General features: G+C 44.4%; 2 protein-coding genes across 2 annotated transcripts; both read right to left on the reverse strand.

The window, feature by feature from the left end:
• Positions 1–1898: 1898 nt before the first annotated feature.
• On the reverse strand, positions 1899–2357 carry LOC119282794 (zinc finger protein 628-like). Its single transcript, XM_037562880.1, has one exon. It carries the CDS (start codon positions 2355–2357, stop codon positions 1899–1901), a length of 459 nt encoding a protein of 152 aa, XP_037418777.1.
• Positions 2358–5089: 2732 nt separating this feature from the next.
• Positions 5090–11007, reverse strand: LOC119280392 (zinc finger protein 2-like). Its single transcript, XM_037561253.1, has 2 exons — positions 10950–11007; positions 5090–5388 (listed from the first exon to the last, which is right to left on the reverse strand). The coding sequence occupies exons 1-2, from the start codon at positions 11005–11007 to the stop codon at positions 5090–5092; spliced, it is 357 nt and encodes a 118-aa protein (XP_037417150.1).
• Between the last annotated feature and the right edge of the window lie 6803 nt (positions 11008–17810).

Genomic DNA, 17810 nt, shown 5'->3' on the forward strand with positions numbered 1-17810 from the left:
AGGGGGGGGGGCATTTGTCCCGTCAGTTTAACACATAGCAGGAGGACCACTTCAAGCTTCTCCATGATACGATCAACATCGTGGGCTGCTTTACCTTCGAAGATTTCTTCCCCCATTCCGTCGCCCGCCTCTTCCACCGGCTCTTCGGGATGAACTTGTGCCTGCAATCACAGAGTCCGGCATTGACCTAGTGCCTGCTGCTCCGTTGCCTGCTGCGCCGGTGGCGGCAGTCGCTCGACGACGACGATGATGTCGTCATCGTCCTCGGCCGCCGCGTCCAGGACGACGGCGTCCTCCTCCTCGCCGTGCGCATCGACGACGACGACGACGGCGTCATCCTCCTCGCCGAGCGCGCCGCCATGGACGTATGGGACTCCCACGACGAGGTGGGCAGTTTAATTACGGGCAAGAGGCAGGATTCTATTCTGTAGAAATTGTTTCCTTTTTGCTACGTAGCCTCGCTTCATTTTTGTTGGATCTTCTCATCCTTCTTCGTTTTTTTTACTTTGAATGCTAGTATTTTCCAAAGGTGAGATCAAATTTCATGGAAAAACTTCTACTGGAATTTGCATGCTTTTCTAGCTTTCTCTGATTAAACATCAAGCACCAACCTCTTTGAGAAAGGAAAGTTCAACCAAAACTACTTTATGTTATGCGCAGGTGCATATGTTCTGAGTACATCCTAAGTTTCTTTCGTCATGTCCATCTATTTTTCTTCTTCTTCTTTTAATTTGGTACTCCCTCCGATCCAAAATAAGCGAGTACGCAACTTTGGATCGGATGGAGTATATATTTTCAGAGTTTCCATGCACTAGAATTCTGCCCGCCTCGCCCAAAGTTTTGGATCAGAGGGAGTACCAAACTAAAAGAAACAAAAAAGCTACGAACCTCACAGCCACGTGCTGATCATGTTCAGCATTAATTTACGTTATCAGGAAGCTGCACACACGAGTAGACCAGGTTGAATTCTCGCAGGTGGTAGTCTCTGCTACCATGCATGACATTTATAATAAAGACTTTTATTTTTACTTCATTTTGGCGATACGAACTTACTATAAAAGTATTCACCACTATATTTTTTGTTGTGGCTAACATTATTTAATAAAATCTTTGTTTGGGACATATAACTAAGCACTACTAGGAAAAGGTTTATAGATGAACTCAGTGGCGGGCAAGTCGAGTTACCCACCACAGCTATTTTGGAAAACTAGCAATGGTGGGTGCTAGATACTTCCCGCCACTGCAATCCTCGTAATAGTGGCGGGCCTGTGTGAGTACCTGCCAGAACTATACGCTTGATAATTTCTTCATGGTCGAAAAGCAGCAATGGCAGACACATAGCTGCGCTCGCCACTCGATCATAGCCAAGCTGTGGCGGGCAATTCCGCCGGCTATATTTAGACAAACAACAGATACTTAGACACTTGTCCAGAGCAAAATGCAAAATTCTTTCTCCATGAAAGGAAGACAGCCACTTGCTAGATCTGGGTGCCGCACTACTGCAGCAACACTACCGTCCAATTGGCGTGGGCCTCCGCCGGCTATAGCCAACCACGCAGGAACACCCACAGAGGAACATGGAGTAGTAACAGTTTGGTAGTGATATATCCCTGTCCATCAACATGTGTTAATGAGCTAGTCCTTTTTGCAAAGCTACTCGATCTGGGCAAAATTCGGCAAAGTAACTATGGGAGTAGTGCACGTAAACTAACTACGGGAGTAGTGCACGCAAAGTAACACCATGGGAGTAGTGCACGTAAACTAACTATGATCAACAGAAGTTGCCTCCACAGATACTTGAGTGCACACACGCACGCTCAATCTAGTTGATCTAAGGAGAGAAAAAAAACGCACGTATATGTGCGTTGACCTGACATTACAGAACCCTAGCTAGCTTGCTAGAGCTTGAGGCTAAGATCAAGCTGCTGCTGCTGCTGCTGCTCGCGGTCGTCGACAAAGGGCCGCGAGGTCGGCGGCAGCATGGACGTCGCGGCGGCCGGCTGATTGGCTGCCCCTGCCGCGGGAAGGTAGAGGTGGGCGTTCCAGCTGCCGGCGACCCTCTCCTTCTTGTGCGCGTTCTGGTGGCCCCCCAACGCCTGCGACTTGAGGAAGGTCTTGTCGCAGAAGAGGCACGAGAAGAGCCTCCCACCACCATGGCCATGGTAATTGCCACCGGCGCCTGTAGAAGAAGGAAGAACAATATCTGCTGCAGCCCAACAAGAGGAAGGTGGTGGTGGTGGTGACACAGGGGCCAGTGTTAGAGACAAGTCCAGAGAAGCAGCGCCTGCCACCACCACCGCAGGCGAAGCTGCTTCCATAGGAGATGAATGGCCGTCCATACCTCCACCTTCCTCCATGGAAGTGGTGTGGAGCTATGCAGTGGGTTTTGAGTGGCGACGTTTGTTATAGCTGCCATGAAAGGAAGCCTACAACTTCCCAAATGTGGGAGTCGCATTAATTATTGCAAGCAGCACAATGGGCCCCAACGGCTGCAGCGAACGACAGAGGACCTTTGGACATGTAGGTCCAGCATGTCTACAGTAGTTAAAGTAGTTTTTGTAGTAGTAGTGATCCTTGTCGACCATCAGTTCTCATCATGCGTTATTCATAGGGCTGTGGACTCAAACAAAATCTAGCAGGGGTAGATCTCGCCAAAATATATGCAGGCAAGCAAAAAACGACTATCGTGGACTGGGTATGGCCAGCAAGGTAAAATTCCTTGGTGCATCAGAGTTGAAGTTTTAGATTTACGCGGATTTATTTCAAGATTCTCATCGATGTTTATCTAGTGCGGGGTCAATGTCAACTTTTCAGTCTTTATAACGGCATTTTTGCAAGGGCTTGTGGTACTTAATATATGGCAACTGAACTTTTTCACAAAAAAAAGCTCTTTGCTGATTAGTTCGGCTGCATGCACACATTAGGTTGAACTCCTAGTGTAGACTGAAGAACGAACCATATTATCAAAGCAAGACACGAAGTACGTGGTGATGCCATGGGCATGAAAGGCAGGCTACCACTTGCTAATTGGGTAGGTTCACATTATTGCCATGTGATTGTGAGCACCCCCCCCCCCCTCCCCCCAACACACACACAAAGTCGGCGGCTAGCTAGCCTTTACACATATATCGGAGGAACCTCGGGAGCTAGCTCGATCGTGGCTACTGCATGCGGACATGTCTACATACCCGCACAAGTATAGATCATTGCCATCAAAGGGCAAAATATCTGGAGATCTTTAACAGTTTGCTGCGCTGGCTAGTAGAGTAATTGTCGCAGTGACTAGTGTTGTGTTATGTTTTGAGGAAAAGAAACAAGTAGGAGTACCATTTTTTAATCTAACTTCCATTTTCTTTAGGTAGGAGAAAGACTTCCAGTTGCGTCACGTGGGAGCAGACAGTATTATTTGTACTAAATGAACCTTTCAAAAACTTGATCCGTTCACTGACCTCTTTAAGAACTTATTTGCAAATCTGACCTCCCATATAGCCCAAATTTATAAGTGTAGTCAAATGATTTGGCGTGTCTATAAGAGCATCGCTAACGGAGGCGATATATAAGCTTTTTTGGCTCAGGTGCCTGTCAGGTCAGCATCACGGCACAACTACCAAAACTATATCATAAGGGGCCATAAAGAATGATGTCGCACAAAGCACCAATATAATTACTTCCTCCATCCCGTAATATAAGATGTTTTTGCAAGCTGTTTTAGCTTGCAAAAATGTCATATATAGTGTTATATTATGGAACGGAGTAGTAGGAGCCACGCCCTCTCAGATACACCAGTATGATTGGCCAGACTCTTCCAGGTGTTAGAGATGCAAATCAGCTTTTTGAGGGATCAACAAAGTAATTAGGTGTTAATAAAGGCTAGCTTGACAAAAATATATTAATAATAGGAGTAGTGTTGCGTCCGAGTGCAGAGAACCACACATGCATGTCGGCACATAATAATAAAAAACTAAACATGACCTAAAGTAGATGCGTACCATATGCAATAATTATGCCTCCACGCTCTGGCCAGTCAATTCCTCCCGATTAAGCCCTAAAGATCATGCCAAGACTGGCAAGACACACACTTCAAGTTTCCACTGTCCAGTACTCATGGTTTCTTGCAAGGCAGTGCTAATTTATTACCACATGATATGGGATTAGTTTTGGTGTTAGCTTCATCTTATTTCTAGTTAATTTAACTCCAGCAGCCATATATTTACTTTTTTCTTTTCTTCGAGTAGCCATATATTTACTTGTTGTTACCTTATTATTGTTCCACAAAAGGGGACCTTATGTATGCACTAGTACATTACATGCCATCTCTAGGGACTCAATACTTTATGTGTAGTTTTTACCACTTGTTAGATGTGAAGGGTCACTGAAAAAGTGAAAAAATATATATGAGAGACATTCGGGGGACCCGTCCGAGAAAGAGCATATCCTGGCTTGCCAGAGATATGATTGTCTCATGTTGTTTTACCACAAGAAACTGCCAAAGACGGTATCCATCAGAGGTGGCTCATTTCAGCAGCCGCCTTTGGTCGCGTTTCAAGTCAGGCAGTTGAACCGCCAGAGAGAGATGCATCAGAGGATACCGCAAATGATTAACTTGTTGACTTATCTTGAGCACGCCAATATACAAAGCAATATGGACAATGAATCCTCAGATAGCTAAACACATTCTTGTTCATATGGCACATCAAATGTGATTCAGAAAGAAGACATAGAGGTGAGCAATGTTTTTCCCCGTCACGGATCCCTGGAGTATAACAATTCCGAAGAAGCTCTCTGCATGCTCACAATTGGTATTCATGCATGGCTAAATTGAATGTTACTTCAGAATAAACTGAAAAACTAGTTATATTTTGCAAAACTAAAAATCAATATGCATGTACGCATGACATGGGCTATGTTCAATACAGTGCAGTGTCCACACATGCAGCAGAAAGACGAAGAAAATCATTGTGATTTCATACATGGGAGGACAAGGCGTGCATGCATAGAGGAAATTATTTCATTACACGAAACTAGCAGTGCACGTACTATATATAGCAATGACCGTACAGACTGTCGCGTACACACGAGCTAGAGCTAATCAAAGCTTGAGGTTAAGATCAAGCTCCTGCAGCTTGTGGTCGTCCTTGTCATTAAGGCGTGCCGTTGCAGTGGTCAGCGCGGCGTCACCATGATGGTCAGGGAGGTAGAGGTGCGGGTTCCAGCTGCCGAAGACCCTCTCCTTCCTGTGTGCATTCTGGTGGCCTCCTAATGCCTGCGACTTGAAGAACTTCCTCTCGCAGAATAGGCAAGCGAAGAGCCTCGATGTCGTGCCGCCACCACTGCGGCGGCGACCGCCACCGCCAGAAGGATGAGCAGCCCAAAGAGACATGGGGGCCATACCTCATGGTCAGAATGCCTTTCTCATGTCATTCCCAAGTGAGGAGCTGCTTCTGCGAGTCACAGGGTTTACAGTTTTTATCAAATCTCACAATGTCACTTTGGAGTTCAAGGCTTGGCAGTCTGAGGAGATACCACACCGCTTTGAGTTAATACCTATTTGGGTGCATGTGCACGGGGTCCCTCACGCGCTCCGCCATTTTTTGGGCCTGTGGGCGGTTGGCTCGGTAATTGGCGCAACTATGGATGTGGATCTTCTCTGCTTGCGTCGTCGAGGTATTGTTCGCATACAAGTGGTTGTGCTAAACCTCGATGCTTTCAAGACAAGCACAATTAATTCTCTCTCGTCGGATGTGGTCGTTCAAGGCAAGGGGTATGAGTTTCGGTACAGTTTGGAAAACTCAGACTTCCATGTCGATGCTGATTTCGTGCCGCGTGTCTGGGAGCATGGAGATGATCCTGAGGATGACAAGGGGCAGGACAGAGAGGAAACTATGAGGTCTAATGATCCAAGCAAGAGGTCAAAAGCATCGCCGTCATCCAATACCCAGAAGATTACTCCCACCTCGGGAGGAGTGGTGCCCATGCAGCTTGCCGCATCAACATCTGCTTCGAGCCGGACTGCGTCGCCAACGAAAATCATCGTTGTTACACCGCTGAACCCGCATCGTCGTGCACCAACCATGGATGCATCACCGACTATACAGGGGCCGTCTTCGTTGGGCATGCTACCTCCAGCCACTTCTGGTTTGGCGGAGCGGATCATTGAGACACCAGTTCATCAAGTGGAACCTGCTCCTCTGCTGCCATCTACTCCTGTGACGCAGCATCGTGGCGACGGCCGTGCCCTGGCGCCACCCCCGCTGGATGGGTTTGCGTCATTGGAGGACAATGCGGACGACTCCCTATCATCTCCGACGTCCGGCACTCGGTCTCCTTCCCGTCGAGGTGTGATCTTTTCCCCGGCGGTTAGGGCGGACCATGAGTCGGCGATGGCGGCACTGAGAGCTTTGTCCTCCGCGCCTTCTTCGCCAGGTGGAATTTTGGCGGCTGAGGCGATCGCCGAGGTGGAGGGCGAGGTGCAGCCCTTGCAGTCTACTTCATCACCTGATCCGTCTACATCGCCTTTCGGAGTTGGTGAGACAGGCTCCGAGGCCATTGTTACTCCTTCGTCGCTGAGGCGTAGCGGGCGTCATCTTGTCAGGACTGATGGATCAGCAGCCACCGACGAGGATTCTATGGTGAAGGCTATGCGTAGGACTGCTGCACGCAACCTCGACTTTGAAGGTACTTCCTCTCGCAAATCTTTTATGTCTTTTGACAATTCCAAAGTATCTTCAAGTATCACTAGACTTGGGGTGTCACTAGGACGTAATGCGAATGAGATAGATTTTTCGGTCAAGTCTCTAAAACAAGTGGAGTTCGACCGGCTTACGGTTGCTCCCAAGTCTTCGAGCTTTGTTGACCCTCTCGTGTCAGAGGAGGAGGACGAGGACGCTGATGCCAATCATGAAGGCAAGCTTCTCTCCCATCTGGTTAAAGACACGACTGGAGTAGACCTTGATGATACTGTACGCGACACTACGCTTTTTGAGCTTGTCGCGTCAGTGCGCAAGAATAAGTCTAACTCAGGAAAGAAAAGAGGGCGCTCCTCTAAGAAACTAAAAGTCTCTAAACATAAAGTTGGTTCATCATGAGAGGCATGTTCTGGAATAGCAGAGGTCTTGGTGACTTGGCTAAACACAAACACATTGCCAATTGTGTAAAGGATCATTCGTTGGACTTTGTGGCTATCACTGAATCGGGTAAACGTGATTTTCCAACACGTGATTTGGACCACTTTTCATGTGGTTTTGATTACTAATGGCACGTCTTACCGCCGACCGGGAGGTCCGGGGGAATATTGCTAGGTATTAACTCTACATACTTGCAACTATTGTCCACGACAAAGGGGGAGTATCATATTAAATTCCATCTTCGAAATAAGTCCGACAACTTCATCTGGAGTCTGGTGGCTGTATATGGGGCCGCTCAAGAGGAGTTTAAGTCTGCATTTCTAAAAGAGCTGGTTAATACATGTCGAAACAATCCTCATCCCATGTTAATCGGGGGGATTTTAATATCCTTCGATATCAGCAGGAAAAAAAACAACGATCGGTTTGACACTAGGTGGCCTTTCCTCTTTAATGCTGTTATTGACAGCCTCGATCTGAGGGAGATCACGATGTCTGGTCGTCAGTATACCTGGGCCAACAACCGTTCGGTGCCGACCTTTGAAAAACTGGACCAGGTGCTAGTTACCACTGACTGGGAGTACAAATATCCCCTAGCATCGGTTCGGGCACTTGAAAGAATTGTGGCCTTATCGGATCACGCTCCGTTGCTAACCGATTTTGGTCAACCAATCCCGAATTCTAATCGCCACCAGTTTAAATTTGAACTTGGATGACTCACTAGAGAGGGATTTCAGGAGCTAGTTAAGAAAGTGTGGGCACGCCAGCCCCGCAGTAACACACCCATCCAAAGATGGAATAATCGAATCCGCGCCTTGCGTCGATTCCTTCGAGGATGGGCCAAGCATACTGCTAGAATTTACAAAAAAGAAAAACTGCGTTTGTCTACCCTAATCGATTCCCTTGATAAAATAGCGGAGGTGAGGCCTCTGTCTGCTGTTGAGATCGAGCAAAAAAGCAATCTTAACGAGCAGATTGCCCGCCTACTACGTGAGGAAGAGATTAAATGATACCAACGTAGCAAGGCTGATTCGTTAGTGCAAGGTGATGATAATACGAAATACTTTCAGATGCTAGCCAATGGCAGACATAGAAAGAAGGTATATTCGCCCTTGACCAGGAGGAAGGCCGAATAGAGGGGGCCGTACCACTTAGAAATTTTATCACTAAGTTTTACAAAGACCTTTTTGGGCCTTCAGCCGAGACTAATTTTCATCTAGACGAATCTGTTACTCATGACATCACTCAAGTTACGGAAGCGGAAAACGAATTCCTAACCTCTCCGTTTTCTGAGGAGGAAATTTGAGTCGTTGTGTTTCAGATGGAACACAACAAGGCGCCGGGACCGGATGGCTTTCCCGCAGAGTTCTATCAATGCTTTTGGGACGTCATTAAGGCAGACTTGGTTCAGTTGTTCAACCAACTGCATTCCGAGGACCTTGATATTTCTCGTTTAAACTTTGGGGAAATTATCCTACTGCCTAAGATTAAGGAGGCTAGTCGTATTCAACAATATCGACCGATTTGCCTTCTCAATGTAAGTTTTAAATTTTTTACGAAGGTAGCGACTAATCGGTTGAATGGTGTAGCTGACCATGTCGTAAAACCCACACAAACAACATTTATGCAAGGTCGTAACATTTTAGATGGAGTGATCGTCCTGCACGAAATTGTGCATGAACTGCACCGGAAAAAAAATGAACGGTGTCATTCTTAAAATTGATTTTGAGAAAGTCTACGACAAAGTTAAGTGGCCCTTCCTGTTGCAAACCTTACGCATAAAAGGGTTTTCACAAAAGTGGTGTCGCTGGGTAGAGAGCTTTGTCTCTGGCGGTAGTGTGGCCATAAAAGTTAATGAAGAAGTTGGCAACTATTTTCAGACAAGGAAGGGGCTTCGTCAAGGCGACCCCGCATCTCCTATTCTGTTTAACATAGTGGCCGACATGCTGGCTACCCTTGTGGAGAGGGCCAAGCTGGATGGTCAAATTAGCGGGGTCATTCCAAACCTGGTAGAAGATGGTTTATCCATTCTACAATATGCAGATGACACGATTCTATTTATGGATCATGATCTAGATAAAGCAAGAAATCTCAAGCTGCTCTTATGTGCCTTTGAGGAACTTTCTGGTCTCAAAATTAATTTTCATAAGAGTGAACTTTTTTGCTTTGGAGAGGCTGCAGAATCTGCACCCGAGTATGCCGACATTTTTGGATGCCAGCTCGGGCATTTTCCGATAAGGTATCTGGGTATCCCCATACACTATCGGCATTTAACTATCGCTGAGTGGAAGCATGTGGAAGAGAGGCTTGAGAAACGTTTAGCCAGTTGGAAGGCCAAACTCTTGTCTTATGGGGGATGATTGATCTTGATCAATTCTGTCCTAAGCAATATGGTTTTATACATGTTGTCATTCTTCCACCTTCCGAAAGGGGTTCTACAGCGGCTAGATTACTTTAGATCCAGATTTTTTTGGCAGTGTGATAACGAAAACAAGAAATATAGACTGGCTAGGTGGAGCGTATTATGCAGACCTAAAAGCCAAGGGGGCCTGGGAATCCAAGACCTTGAGATTAAAAATATCGCTCTTCTCAGCAAGTGGGTCTATAAACTACTCACTGAGAATGGAGTATGGCAGGAAATCATTCGCAACAAGTATGTGGGATCCAATGCCATTTTTCAGATTCATTGGAAACCTGGGGATTCACATTTTTGGAGTGGTGTCATGAAGGCCAAGGAATTCTTCTTCCAATTTGGGACCTTCTTGGTTAGGGACGGTGCTCAGATTCGTTTCTGGGAAGATACCTGGCTAGGGAACACTCCACTAATGGTGCAATATCCGAGCTTGTACCGGATCGTCAGACATAAATTTGTCACGATCAAACAAGTATTAGGACAGGAAAACCCCGATATTTCTTTCCGTAGGGATCTTTTGGGCACTCGTCTGACAGCATGGAATGAATTACTCACTCGCCTGGAGGACATTCAACTGTCAGATGAGCCGGACACTTTTCGATGGAACTTGCATCAGAATGGCAAATTTTCGGTCAAATCCATGTATGATGCAATGGTTCATTGCGATGTTCCTGTGGATAACAGGAAATTGTGGAAGCTAAAAATTCCCTTAAGAGTGAAGATTTTCCTCTGGTTTCTTAACAAAGGAGTCATCCTAACTAGAGATAATCTGGCATGACGAAACTGGCATGGTTCCAAGACATGTGTCTTTTGCCAACATGACGAGTCTATCAAACACTTATTTTTTGAGTGCAAGTTCGCTCGGGCAGTTTGGGCTATGGTCCAAGTAGCTTCGAATTTATACCCACCACGTAGTGCACGGAATATGTTCGGGAACTAGTTGCGGGGTATAGATAAACAATTTTCTGCCCATATTCTAGTGGGAGCGGCGGCCTTATGCTGGGCAATGTGGCTTACCAGGAATGATGTGGTTTTTAACAATAAATGTGTCTCGTCTCCTATGCAGGTTATTCATGTTTGTACACATGGCTCCGTACTTGGTCTATCCTGCAGAAGCCGGAAGACAGGGACATTTTTATGATGGCGTCTACTCGGCTGGAGCGTATGGCCAGGGAAGTTTTCTACCCCCATGGATGGCGGTGTGATTTACGAATAGGATCTACCGCTCCTTAGGCTGGACACGATTTATTGCTTGGCATTGTATCAAATTATTTTATTTTTAGGGTGCTCTAGACTTTTTGGCCGTGTGCATCTAGCTATGCAGAGGCCGGGCTTTCTTTCGATATGATTGTATCACCTCGATATATCTATTCAATGAAATGTCCTTTATCGAAAAAAAAGAGACATGGAGGCTAGCGTGAGAGACAGGTCCAGGGGAGCTGCTGCTGCTGAAGAGGGATCTTGAGCCTCCATGAACTAATCGGAGAAGATGGTGAGACGAGGAGGTGTGAGCTCTTAGTGGAGGCCGGTGGAGACTGAGTTTTATAAGGGGGTGGTGGCCATGAATGGAAGCAGATCACTTGCTAAATCTGGGAGCCCATTAATTATTAGCAGTGGATGCCCCCTCCGGTCTACGGGAAGCTACCAGGGAACACATAACCACAAGGACATCCATTGGCTACATCATGGCTACAAGATGTAGTTTACACTCCATTAGTTATTTAGTACTCACTCCGTCCCAAATTACTTGTCGCAGAAATGGATGTATCTAGAACTAAAATACATCTAGATACATCCATACTTGCGACAAGTAATTTGGAACGGAGGGAGTATTTTTCTTGAAAAAACCAACCGGGGCCACATAACTATATTCCCACTATAACAGAAATTAAGGTTGGATCAAAGGTAATGACTATACAATTAACTACTGCGCACTTCGACGGCGTACTGACGGGTTTCACGCTCATCAACTGTTAAATATCGGCGAGGACAACAGCCAAATGTACAGCGTCCATTAGTGGTGAGTACAGCAGGAAAAATGGACATATTCCTAGCCTCCGTTCATACCGATCACCCCATGATCCTATTGCTGCCGCACAGAAGAGTTCGACGACATCGCCTACTGCTACATAAAATCTCACTATGGACAGGTCAAAACACCTCACCAAAAACTTTGGCAATGTGACTCGTCACCAGTGATCACTCAGATCAATTGTATCAAAATCCTCAAATCTATAAAAACTGCTTTTACAGTGAGTGGGCTGCAGAATTCTTCTCCAGCAGATTTCCTATAGCGATCTCTACCCTTAATTCTTTTTAGGGCATATCTAACTCCAACGCGGGCTAAAACAGACACTGTATTTGTCCAACCGTGCCCACATACAATTTAAACCAAATTTTAACAAACCGGAAGAATTGCATGCCAATACGACAGAATTTACTTAAGTTCGGACATATTTTACATCATTCGTCTGTTTAACTAAAACTAACAAGAAACTAAACTAACTTGAAGCATATGGTAGCCTCGTACGCGCGTGGCCGGCTTGGCCAGCAGCACCGTCGTCACTGTCCATGCCAACTGGCTATACCCGCGAGGAACTCACACTTGTATAACTAGCATGGAAAGACAAGTGCATTTGTAGATATGACCCTATCTCTCCACACTCCTGGACCAACAGATAACTGGACACATGTCTGGAGCACAAGATCCCTTCTCCCATGAATGGGAGCCAGCCACTTGCTAGATCTGGGAGTAAGCTCTATTGCGAGCTGCACTAGCTAATGTCCCACAGCCAACATGGGTGGTCCCCTGCCGGCTATAGCCAACCACGCAGGAACACCTATAGAGGACATGGAGGCAGATCTATCATGGCTACAGCAGTAGGAGTAGCGCTAACAGTTTGGCAGTGCATGCATAGAAGGAGCTGTAAATAAGTGGCCTTCATAGATACTCCACTGTAAAGAAGTATTGGAGCATTTAGATCACTAAAGTAGTAATCTAAACGATCTAATATTTCTTCACAGAAGGAGCTCCGGAAGATACCTTCTTCCCTTGCTAGAGGTCTTGGAGGCTTGTTAGCTGCCTTGAAGGGAAGCATAGCACTTCCTAAATGCAGGAGGGCGGGAGGCATCATAGCAAAGCATAAAGTGGGCCACAACGGCTGTAGCTAATAACGACAAATGAGTTGGAGGTCCAGCGCGTCTACAACAGTAAAGCAGTTTGGTAGTAGTGATCCTTGTCGACCATCAATTTCTTATTGTGCTTTATTCACAGGGGTGAACCCACAAACCAACTCTAGTGGGGCAAGCCAAGATATTAGATACTATCTTTCATCTAATTTATTAGTCCCCTTGTATTTAGAGTCATATTATACACAACAAAAATAATATTATTGAAAACTATGTTGAAATACAAATCCAACTATATAATTTCTAGTGACACGCATTAACATATTGTTAGTTAAATCATTGGTCAAAATTTGACACAAGTACGAAGGGGACCAATAAATCAGAACAGAGGTAGTAGCTTTTTATTCTAATAAATTTGTTGGTGAGTTTTTGAAATTGCTGAATGTTACCATTCCGAATAGTTGGCGAGCTAATTTTTGGGTTCCAACCAGGCATGGATGCTCTTGATCCAGTACGATGTCATGCAAACATGTGTCACACAACTTAGACGGCCTTGGGACTGAAGTGTGGGTCATATGGGCTTCCCGTGGATGACAAACTGTGCAAACCGAGCCGTGGGGTGTACGTTTGAGACGGAATCAACGAATCCTGGTAGGCAGAGGCAATTAGAATCATATGAAAGAAGTGATGGCAGAAAAAGAGGAATATTACGGCCATTACCCAACATAGTTTTCACTTGCAACCCTGGCCATTCCCAATGTGATCTCACGGTCTGGAGATACCAGATGAGTGTGAAGCTATCCTTTTAGGCCCCAGTTAATTACAAATAATGCTATATCTACTGAATTTCTTTTATAGAGGAAACATATGGGATGAGGTGGAGATGTATGGTTAAATTACACGGGACACTCAATGAAATTCAGTTACGTTTGTATCCAATTTGTAAGCCAATTTTTGGTAAGCTTAGAATTATGGAGTTAACTACTATTTTGTTGACTAATTCAGCTCCATCCACACGTTTTTACAAGCTTGTACTAAATTTGCTGATTTTCATACTCTTTGCTGATTTGCTTTGTACTCCCTCTGTCCCAAAATAAGGGACTCAACTTTGGACTAACTTTAGTACAAAGTTGAGTCACTTATTTTGGGACGGAGGGAGTACCTGGAATAGACTTTCGTCCCACTTTATAGATAAAACAATAACCATGTCCACTAAAGTTATTCTAGTACAATCAAAATAAAAAGCTGTCTATGGAGACAACAACACAAAACAAGCCTTAAAGCGAAAGAAAGAAAGAAAGAAAGAAAACACGACTCTGCAGAGCCGTTGCTACTAGGGGATACTGCGAGATGGGGCCAACTACTAAAAGAGGATGCCAAACAGATATGTTTTACATAATCAAAGAGATGGTTTGTCGTCGTCTAGCTAAGCTGAGCTGGTTGATCCAGGTGTGTGTGCTAGCTCGAGCTCTGCTATGCGGGTTTATACTTTATATAGATAGGGGAATTGAATAGGAGTATAAAGCAAATCAGCAAAGAGTATGATAATCAGCCAAGTAGATAGATAGATAGATAGATAGATAGATAGATAGATAGATAGATAGATAGATAGGGGAACTGAATAGGAGTAGGTGGCGATGCCATGGGCGTGGAAGGAAGGCTAGCACTTGCTAAATCTGTCGGGTAGCCATACATACTAGATCGGTATCGTGCCTTGGCGCGAGGATGCTGGTCCCAACATTTTGATCAAGCACGTAATACTAAGTAGAAATCCATGTTTAGCATATGGTTGTGGCTGGGTTTGTGAATAATGATCTACATGACACTTGTGAATAATGATCTAAAAATGTTTGTGGGTATCATGGGTTTATAGGGACAACTTGCTTTCATGTTTGTGGCTGAAACATGTGTACATCAGAAACTTTAAGTACAATATGGTAGACATGTACATGACCAAGCAAGAAATCAGAAATAGAATAGTGGGCGTCCTAAGTAAAGCAATCACCAGCCAATTACATATAATTTGTGTTCATCCTCAGCACTATCCAGGACAAAGATGGTATATAGAGTAGCATACATACTGCAATTGAGAACAGAAGTTTGTGGTACAGTGTCATCTTCATTGACAAAATACTGCCTGGTACCATTAAGAACAGAAGTTTCAGTGTTACATATACAACATGCATACTCAGAACAAAGGTTGGAAAATAAAATAAACAATATGTATGCAAGACAAGCCTTACTTGACAGTTGATTATGCTGGGTGGTCCTGTAATGGGTTTGGGTAAGTCTGAAAGAACAGCAAGCCATAAGCTCAATTCTCATGGATAATGGTTTCACCTTTCAATCAAAGTAAATTAAGCATGGTTACGAAAACATTGACTAACATTGCTGATAAGAAAATCCACTTATTACAAATTTCAATAAATTGGCTGTGACAACTTTAACTGAATATGGCAGTGAAAAGCAACAAACCAATAATAGGAGATCACTACTTCTCTGATGAGGATATCATCAAGGATGTATCCAATCAAAACTCACATTCCCAAAAGCAGAGACAACTACAATAACTTATGGAACTATGAATTCATAGAATAGCCACAGCTTTGCTAGTATTCATCAGAGTTACCTGCTACTCCCTCTGTCCAGCAGGTTACTACTGGTTTCTGCTGGTTTATCAACAAATTAAAACAAGCCATTGAACCGACAACTTGCTTACTCTTAACCAGATGAAAACAAGGACCAACAACAAACAATAAAAGTCAAGAACAACTTATATGCAATAAAGGTATGAGAGAGAAGAAATATTCACATAAGACGGCTATAAACACTGGAGCATAAATAAGCAACACCTTTAAATACAAATAAAAAGGGTTCAGGGTTCAATACATATGGGCTTAGATTTGCCTTTCCTCGATCATATAATCTACCCCCATCATCTCTTATCACCAGATCAATCTGTTTATACAGTGGAGCTGCCCTAGTTATCACTCAATAAGAATGACCATCCAAAGGACAGAACAATAAGTATCACAGGATCAAAAAGGATTCTAGAGACAAGAGGGAGGACCCAACTTGATACCCACGGCTAATCATCATCGCCCTAGCAAGAATGGCTTCCGACCGATGGGGGCGTGATTCAAACGCAGTGGCGCGAGATATCTCATTTTGGGAGTAACTATTCATTCCAGCAGTAACTTTTTGTTATCCGACGGACAAGGTCGTTATAGGGGTCGATCCAACGGCCCAAGATCCATCAAGCAACCAGATCCGACGGCCCAAGATCCATCAAACAACCAGATCCGACGGCCAGGAATCCCAAATCGCTGAGGAGCATCCTGAGGAGCTGCTATTCTTATTTCTGGATGGACTTATTTCTGGATTTCTGGATGGATCACCGGATCAATATGTTCTTACGAGGGTTTAACTGCCGTGGTTATCACTCATTAGAAATGACCATCCAAGGAAAGAGCCACTAAAATAAGAACGTGATCAAAACAGCTCAAAGAAACGAGGGAGGATCCAAATTAATACCCACAAGTGCCTCGACTGCTTGAGAGCATGCCTATATCAGCCATAACTGATCATCATAGCCCTGGCCATGCCCCATATAGTAGCCAAAGCAGAGTAGGGGAAGATGGAGCTCACAGAGGGAGGTTGTAGCCGAGGCAGTATTCAGAGGGCACCGGGGTTGCGCCTGAACGCCATCCAACCAGTTAGGAACCACGTCGGAGTTGCACCTTGCACCATCCCGCCGACGAGCACGAAAGCCATGGGCACTGAAGTGGCCAAGGACGTGAGGAGGTGATGTATAGCACATCTAGGAGCACCATCAGAGACGACCGGGGCAACGAGCAGGCAGGGAGAGAGGCGAGGCGGCAGGGAGAGGAAAGGGCGTGACGCGAATGCAGGCCTGCAGGGAGCGGAACATCAGCTATTTTTTCTTTCGGAGTATATAGGAAGTATCAAACATATCATATAAGTGCAATCATCTTTGATAATATAAGAGAGCATACAAATCACAGAGCTTGTTTAAGATATTTTGTCACATCAAGTAGTTTAGATAAGAAAAGCCTAACCCAGAATTACAAATAATTGGAGCGAGTGGTAGATTTATTATTCCGATAATTTGGTAGTAACTATACATAAATAATTCATTTGCCAACAGTAAAAAATATGTGATGCATTATTTACACAAAACAATAGTTTTGCACAGTAGTTTTTAGGCTGAACTAATTATTTTTCTATTTTGTTTTTAGAAATACTCCATTCCTGTTTTGGCAAAGGCGAATCGACCTCAAAAGCTTAATGAAGCTGGTAGTATTGCTTTTATCTAAAAGGGGGAGATGCCTGACCTGCACATTTTGAGGCCAAGGCAACCAAACATAAATGCAAAAGCCAAATAGCAGTAAACACATGCATCACCATGAGGACCCTGAGCTCACATGTATAGATTTACCATTTGTCCTGTGCACTATCCAGGGCAAAGAGGCTACGTAGAGTAGAATACTAACTACAGTATCTGGTTGTTCTTGAACACCATAACAACATGAACTAACCAGGTGCGTCAAATACATAAACAAATGTATGTCGGACAAGAGGGCACCAGGACCATCGACCAGCGCTGCATTTCTCTAGAAGCCAAAAGCACACACAACCAGAATAAACATTTCAGAAGAAAATATACACTTGAGATTTTGCATTCAGTTGACTACAAATTCAAAGATACTTACAATTGCACTGATGCAGCTGAAGCTGATGAACGTGCCCTGAGCTCCCAGCAGCTTGACATGCGTCACTCGCTTTTCACATGTGTAAGTAATGGGCAGACCATCCTGTAGATGCATGGCTGCACAACAAACCATGAAAACAGCTAAATTCAAAATTAAACCAAAGAATGAGTGAAATATAAGAATCTCTATCAGGCTATGTTGTAATTGTTGGATTAATATATTGGAAATTAAGAAGCATGATAGTCAGAATAGACTATATCACATATTATAGCAAGAATATGCAACTGTTGTTGAATAAAACCAAACCAAAACTATTATTATTTCCAAATCTTTTAGTTTGAAAATCAAGTGCATCTTGAGTCATGTAAACAAAGAAGCAAATGAGAAATTTAGATGTGGTTCAAAATATTTTAG

The sequence above is a fragment of the Triticum dicoccoides genome, chromosome 3B (genome assembly GCF_002162155.2).
Source record: "Triticum dicoccoides isolate Atlit2015 ecotype Zavitan chromosome 3B, WEW_v2.0, whole genome shotgun sequence".
Classification (NCBI taxonomy): domain Eukaryota; kingdom Viridiplantae; phylum Streptophyta; class Magnoliopsida; order Poales; family Poaceae; genus Triticum; species Triticum dicoccoides.

What these genes read in the sequence shown, in the direction of transcription:
- LOC119280392 (XM_037561253.1), bottom strand. Translation starts at nt 11,007, where the DNA reads ATGGAGGCTCAAGATCCCTCTTCAGCAGCAGCAGCTCCCCTGGACCTG. An exon ending in CCTGGACCTGTCTCTCACGC is followed by an intron (nt 5,389 to 10,949) that starts TAGCCTCCATGT and finishes GACCATGAGGTA; the next exon opens with TGGCCCCCATGTCTCTTTGG.
- LOC119282794 (XM_037562880.1), bottom strand. Translation starts at nt 2,357, where the DNA reads ATGGAGGAAGGTGGAGGTATGGACGGCCATTCATCTCCTATGGAAGCA.